We start from the raw sequence: 7,684 nt of genomic DNA, 5'->3' as shown, positions 1-7,684 counted from the left end.
ATTATTTCTTGCAGGTGTCAAAAACATATGCTAGTGAGAAGCTGCTGTTAGCATATTTGTAGATTTCATCATTTTTATACTGATCATTACCAAAACTTTGATGTTTTTATCTATAGCCAACTAACTATAGCTTCTAATGTGGGAAGTTAACAGCAGTTTACTCATACAAAGAATATATTTCATGGCCATTGGCACATAATTGCCAAGCTAGAAAAATGTATCTGCATGGAAAATAAAGGAAATGAGGGGGGAGAAAGAAAACAACCCTCTTCTCAAAAAATTCTGACCCTTTTTTTCAAATATCTAGTAAGATCATCATTAGATTTTCAAATGAAAATGTTTCATAGATCACCCACATTTCTGCTTTTATTCTACACTAGACAAATTTAACAGCTAATGGAGGGTAAAAGAATGCAAACTACCTATTTGGAACCTTAAACTTCACTTCAGCATTTCAGTCCCAGGTTATTCAATTTAGAATAAATAAGTATTCACCACTTCAGCCCTGTTTATGAATCTTGATGTTTCTTAAAATGATAAAAGACTCGAGGTTTAATATTCTGTTGATTATAAGGCCATTAGAGATCTTCAGACTGGGGAAAATTGGGAAAATAAATTGATTGTCTTTTTCAAATGAAATATCCTAATATTTGTCTAAAATGATTTACGGAAACTGAGAAAATCCTAAATATGGATGTCGGGACAGGGATTAGAATCTTGTTTCTCACAAATGCGACTCTAGTGACTTAACAACTGCAGCATCTTAAAGAGTGATGTTTAATGAGATACTGTTTAAGGAAACCTGGTGCATGATGATGGGTAAGTTGACCCCCTCTAGAATGAAACTTCTTTGTTCTGTTGAAAACTCTCTCACTCCATTGTAACATTTATTCTCAAGAGAAATAATAATTTGCATAGTTTCAGAGGATGAGTGCAGTGTATTTTAGTTTCACTTGAGCTTTTTAAATTTTATTTGATGTGTGTGTTTGGGAGGGGGGGTTAAGACATTTATTATAGACTTTCTCACACTGTGATTCATCAACATTCACTTACTTTCATTTCAGGTGATATGGGCTTGTAATACAATTTGTGTACACAATGCAGCCACATACGGAACAGCATAGGGTTTATGAGAGTCTGAAATCCATAGAACACATTTTTGATTACTACTTGCAAGACATGAAGGAAGAAACAAACACGCCAGTCAAATGTCGCTGCTGTGATCATAATGAATATGTAAAGACATGTGATATGCCTGTTAGTCAGAGTGATAAAACTGACTTGTCAGAAGAGTCTTTCTCTGAGAGGAATTCTGTGGAAGCTCACATCTATGAAGAAAAGGATCATCAACTATTTACAGCTGAAACGATTCCTGAATCATTTTTTCCAAGTTTTAATTTATTGGTTGGAAATCGTAACTCATGTGACATAAAAACGACGACTTCCAAGTATCATGAAAACCAGGAAATTCATTCTGAAGTGAGAGATAATATTTACAAGAGGTATGATATAACATCTAGTTCTCAGAGTGAATATGATAGTGATACAGATTCAATTATGTCAAATGGAATCCTTGATACAGAACATCCTCCTAATTACTCAAACGATTGTCTAAAAAATGCAGGTATTTACACATTGGAAGAAGTTTTAAGAATAACTTCTAGTAAATTAATAAGACTAAAATATCTGTATAAAAAACAACTTGGAACACTTGAATATCATCTGAAGGAAGGTTACAGGAAATACTTATCTCAGAAGAAACAGGAGAAAGAAATGTGGGGCTCACAAATATTTCCCACACTAATGAAACATGGACACCCAAATTTTGAATATTCCAAGGCCACTACAAGGTACCATCAACATTCAGGTCTTGCCAAAGAAATGCGTAAATTGCACGATCAAAGAACAGAGGCAGGAATGGCTATCCGTAAACAGAGATTTCGGAAGTGTATGTTTACTGAGGGAGGTGTCAGATGCACAGAACAAGTACTTCCCTTGGCAAAGCACTGTATTAAACACATACTCTCTGATTCTAAGCAGATTTTATTTCAAGCCTGTGGTTCTGTTAGTGGTGAGGTTGAATGCAGAATACCTGTCCTCACTGTATTCCCAAATACAGCTTGTGTTTATCACACAGATCTAAAGCAATATAGTCCAGACAAGAAGGTAAGACTATTCCTCATAATTCCATATTATTGAAGTTTTTTCATTAAACATAATGCTAGTTTCATTTTTCTCTTGTTCATGGTTCTATGAATATGTGTGGTATTACTGTTAGTACATGAATGGTTGTACTGCCAGAAGACTGCATTAATATCTAAAGACTATCTATACAGTGCACTAACTGAAGTCTAATTGATTATTTTTCTTCCTGGACTGTTGAGACACTTTCCAGCACATCGCTGCCATGAAATTATGTGTGTTACTGATCCCCTGTCTTTTATTTTATTTGATTGTGTACATGCTCCACGACCCATACATGCATACTGCTGCACCTCTAGTTTTCATTCTCTGTCCATCGTTAGTATCCTCTTTCACTTTTGAATAGGGATGTGGAAGTAAATGAATAATTGCTAGAGTAATTGGGAAAATTGATTGCAAAGAACAGTTGAAAAAAATTTTGAAGGTAATTTATGGAATTCAAGGTCAATACACAATTTGCATTATGTACTGCTGCTTCCAGTAGTGTGCGGTGCAGAATAATCACTTCAACCATTGAAATTGTCGATCTGCCACATGAAGCACAGTATTTTTAGTATAATTAAACCAAGATCAATTGGTGTCTATCAAGTCTGAGTCATTACCTTCATAGTAATTCCATTATGTTTAGTCTTGACTGTAACAATGTTGATGCAGAAACACTCCTCTGGATACTGTGTAAATTATTCTTGTCTCCATTGAACCTCTTGTTGCAGGATCTCGGCTGTGAATGAAATGGTGAATAGATAGGAGTTGACCTTATAACCATATAAATAAATATTCCTTTTTCAATAACTTTTTATGATACTTTTAATGAATGATTAGAATACACATTTTTAACAAGGCTGGTATGACTGATCCAAGCATATGTCTGTACGCTACCACGTCCCAAAACAAAAGGACGAAGATACGTGAATTACTAAATTGAAAAGCGTGTTTCTCACTTTGTTTTATACAGATATTTAATGATGGATCAAAACATTATCCTTGCCACAAAACAACTCGTTAATTTACCTTTCGCGGTGTCCATAACTCATTCATATATATGTATAAAATGGATGTACACCTGTGTGTATGTTCCAGTATAAAAATGGCTCTGAGCACTATGGGACTCAACTGCTGTGGTCATAAGTCCCCTAGAACTTAGAACTACTTAAACATAACTAACCTAAGGACATCACACACATCCATGCCCGAGGCAGGATTCGAACTTGCGACCGCAGCGGTCGTGCGGTTTCAGACTGTAGCGCCTTTAACCGCTCGGCCACTCCGGCCGGTGTTCCAGTATAACTCTAGAATGCTTAGCACAAGGAATGCTCATTCTAGAACATCTGGAGCATTCTACCATAACTAGGTCACACATATCTTCCCATCTAGAAAATAATACTGTGGATGATGAGACAAATCTTGCATCCTTAGGAGTGAGGACGCTGATGAGCTGGAATGACATGTAAAATAAGTATAAGAGAGAGAGAGAGAGAGAGAGAGAGAGAGAGAGAGGTCAGCAGCAGCAATAGTAACAGTATTTTAGTAGTAGTAGTAGTAGTAGTAGTAGTAGCAGCAGCAGCAATAGTAATACACTCCTGGAAATGGAAAAAAGAACACATTGACACGGGTGTGTCAGACCCACCATACTTGCTCCGGACACTGCGAGAGGGCTGTACAAGCAATGATCACACGCACGGCACAGCGGACACACCAGGAACCGTGGTGTTGGCCGTCGAATGGCGCTAGCTGAGCAGCATTTGTGCACCGCCGCCGTCAGTGTCAGCCAGTTTGCCGTGGCATACGGAGCTCCATCGCAGTCTTTAACACTGGTAGCATGCCGCAACAGTGTGGACGTGAACCGTATGTGCAGTTGACGGACTTTGAGCGAGGGCGTATAGTGGGCATGCGGGAGGCCGGGTGGACGTACCGCCGAATTGCTCAACACGTGAGGCGTGAGGTCTCCACAGTACATCGATGTTGTCGCCAGTGGTCGGCGGAAGGTGCACGTGCCCGTCGACCTGGGACTGGACCGCAGCGACGCACGGATGCACGCCAAGACCGTAGGATCCTACGCAGTGCCGTAGGGGACCGCACCGCCACTTCCCAGCAAATTAGGGACACTGTTGCTCCTGGGGTATCGGCGAGGACCATTCGCAACCGTCTCCATGAAGCTGGGCTACGGTCCCGCACACCGTTAGGACGTCTTCCGCTCACGCCCCAACATCGTACAGCCCGCCTCCAGTGGTGTCGCGACAGGCGTGAATGGAGGGACGAATGGAGACGTGTCATCTTCAGCGATGAGAGTCGCTTCTGCCTTGGTGCCAATGATGGTCGTATGCGTGTTTGGCGCCGTGCAGGTGGGCGCCACAATCAGGACTGCATACGACTGAGGCACACAGGGCCAACACCCGGCATCATGGTGTGGGGAGCGATCTCCTACACTGGCCGTACACCACTGGTGATCGTCGAGGGGACACTGAATAGTGCACGGTACATCCAAACCGTCATCGAACCCATTGTTCTACCATTCCTAGACCGGCAAGGGAACGTGCTGTTCCAATAGGACAATGCACGTCCGCATGTATCCCGTGCCACCCAACGTGCTCTAGAAGGTGTAAGTCAACTACCCTGGCCAGCAAGATCTCCGGATCTGTCCCCCATTGAGCATGTTTGGGACTGGATGAAGCGTCGTCTCACGCGGTCTGCACGTCCAGCACGAACGCTGGTCCAACAGAGGCGCCAGGTGGAAATGGCATGGCAAGCCGTTCCACAGGACTACATCCAGCATCTCTACGATCGTCTCCATGGGAGAATAGCAGCCTGCATTGCTGCGAAAGGTGGATATACACTGTACTAGTGCCGACATTGTGCATGCTCTGTTGCCTGTGTCTATGTGCCTGTGGTTCTGTCAGTGTGATCATGTGATGTATCTGACCCCAGGAATGTGTCAATAAAGTTTCCCCTTCACGGTGTTCTTATTTCAATTTCCAGGAGTGTAGTATCTTAATGGAACCTATGGTTTATAATTCACTAGGATGATTGCTGTCAACTCCGACTGTATTTTAGTCCAAGTTTCATTGAACAGAACCAGCAAACATGCAAGACATCTTTTTTCCATATCTTAACATTCTGAGACTGTGAAACAAATTAGTAACCGGAGAATGATAGATTATCAACTACTCAAAATGTAAGAAAGAGAAAGTGGGATTCCTCAGCAAGTGTTACTGTTACAGAGAAAGTACAGTCTTGGCTCGGGGGCCACTTTGTGGAAGAAGAGGTTAGCAGAGGGCTGTACCTTTTAAAATGATTGCATGCATCAGTTAACTTTGCATTTCAGAAAAGGTATAAATTGTTACATAAAAATTCTGACTGTCCTGGTAGCCCAGAAAAAAATCATTAGCAGACCACATGCGGACCATGGGCCACTACTTACCTAGACCTGTTGTATATGTAGGAAAAGGAAAATTTAAGGTTATGTACTTCAAGTGAGAAAGATGTGCTGTGAATGTGCTGCTTATTATTCAAGTTCTCAGCCACATAAATTGATATTGTACTGATCAGGTTTGGCATGCTAGTGCAAAAAGTGTCACTATACATATTGAGTGTGAAAATGAGTGGATATCTATCCATGTTTCTTAATTCTTAAGGACTTCTGCTGGCTTTCATCTTCTCCTTTGTGTGCAAGTCAGACAACATGTGCCAGAGAAAATCACTCTAAATCAAAAATTTACATGGAAACTTACACATTATTTGATTGTTCCTCCTGTTAATTTTCATTGATTCTGTGTAAATTAATGTGTTATACATAGCATACCTTTGTGAAAGTTTGTATCACAGATAATTTGTTTCATTATCTGTGGATTCTCAATGAATTGTGAATGGATCATTACTTGTGGATTTCCTATGAATTCTGACTGTAATACATACACTCCTGGAAATTGAAATAAGAACACCGTGAATTCATTGTCCCAGGAAGGGGAAACTTTATTGACACATTCCTGCGGTCAGATACATCACATGATCACACTGACAGAACCACAGGCACATAGACACAGGCAACACAGCATGCACAATGTCGGCACTAGTACAGTGTATATCCACCTTTCGCAGCAATACAGGCTGCTATTCTCCCATGGAGACGATCATAGAGAAGCTGGATGTAGTCCTGTGGAACGGCTTGCCATGCCATTTCCACCTGGCGCCTCAGTTGGACCAGCATTCGTGCTGGACGTGCAGACCGCGTGAGACGACGCTTCATCCAGTCCCAAACATGCTCAATGGGGGACAGATCCGGAGATCTTGCTGGCCAGGGTAGTTGACTTACACCTTCTAGAGCACTTTGGGTGGCACGGGATACATGCGGACGTGCATTGTCCTGTTGGAACAGCAAGTTCCCTTGCCAGTCTAGGAATGGTAGAACGATGGGTTCGATGACGGTTTGGATGTACCGTGCACTATTCAGTGTCCCCTCGACGATCACCAGTGGTGTACGGCCAGTGTAGGAGATCGCTCCCCACACCATGATGCCGGGTGTTGGCCCTGTGTGCCTCAGTCGTATGCAGTCCTGATTGTGGCGCTCACCTGCACGGCGCCAAACACGCATACGACCATCATTGGCACCAAGGCAGAAGCGACTCTCATCGCTGAAGACGACACGTCTCCATTCGTCCCTCCATTCACGCCTGTCGCGACACCACTGGAGGCGGGCTGCACGATGTTGGGGCATGAGCGGAAGACGGCCTAACGGTGTGCGGGACCGTAGCCCAGCTTCATGGAGACGGTTGCGAATGGTCCTCGCCGATACCCCAGGAGCAACAGTGTCCCTAATTTGCTGGGAAGTGGCGGTGCGGTCCGCTACGGCACTGCGTAGGATCCTACGGTCTTGGCGTGCATCCGTGCGTCGCTGCGGTCCGGTCCCAGGTCGACGGGCACGTGCACCTTCCGCCGACCACTGGCGACAACATCGATGTACTGTGGAGGCCTCACGCCCCACGTGTTGAGCAATTCGGCGGTACGTCCACCCGGCCTCCCGCATGCCCACTATACGCCCTCGCTCAAAGTCCGTCAACTGCACATATGGTTCACGTCCACGCTGTCGCGGCATGCTACCAGTGTTAAAGACTGCGATGGAGCTCCGTATGCCACGGCAAACTGGCTGACACTGACGGCGGCGGTGCACAAATGCTGCGCAGCTAGCGCCATTCGACGGCCAACACCGCGGTTCCTGGTGTGTCCGCTGTGCCGTGCGTGTGATCATTGCTTGTACAGCCCTCTCGCAGTGTCCGGAGCAAGTATGGTGGGTCTGACACACCGGTGTCAATGTGTTCTTTTTTCCATTTCCAGGAGTGTATTTCAGATGCATGATTACTCTTTGTTAAAGTGTACATTTGTGTTGTTATTGATATATTTTTAACTTTTTATCCCTATTTTTCCAGTTGTCAGTTTGAAGAATGTCAAATCTTGACAAAATACATTTGTAATTCAAGTATTTTGTACA

The 7,684-nt window shown here is 43.4% G+C and overlaps 1 protein-coding gene across 1 annotated transcript in view; it reads left to right on the top strand.

Moving 5' to 3' along the window:
• The first annotated feature begins 1,098 nt into the window (after positions 1–1,098).
• The window catches only part of LOC124775567 (KAT8 regulatory NSL complex subunit 2-like), a 68,790-nt gene continuing 62,204 nt past the window's right edge, over positions 1,099–7,684 (top strand). Inside the window, exon 1 of the mRNA XM_047250396.1 lies at positions 1,099–2,166. Within this exon, the coding sequence (XP_047106352.1) occupies positions 1,099–2,166 (1,068 nt within the window). The remainder of the gene's footprint in view (positions 2,167–7,684) is intronic.

Source organism: Schistocerca piceifrons, chromosome 2 (assembly GCF_021461385.2).
Source record: "Schistocerca piceifrons isolate TAMUIC-IGC-003096 chromosome 2, iqSchPice1.1, whole genome shotgun sequence".
NCBI lineage: Eukaryota > Metazoa > Arthropoda > Insecta > Orthoptera > Acrididae > Schistocerca > Schistocerca piceifrons.
The sequence above is the reverse complement of the archived record's forward strand: the minus strand, read 5'-3'. Positions and strand labels throughout refer to the sequence as shown.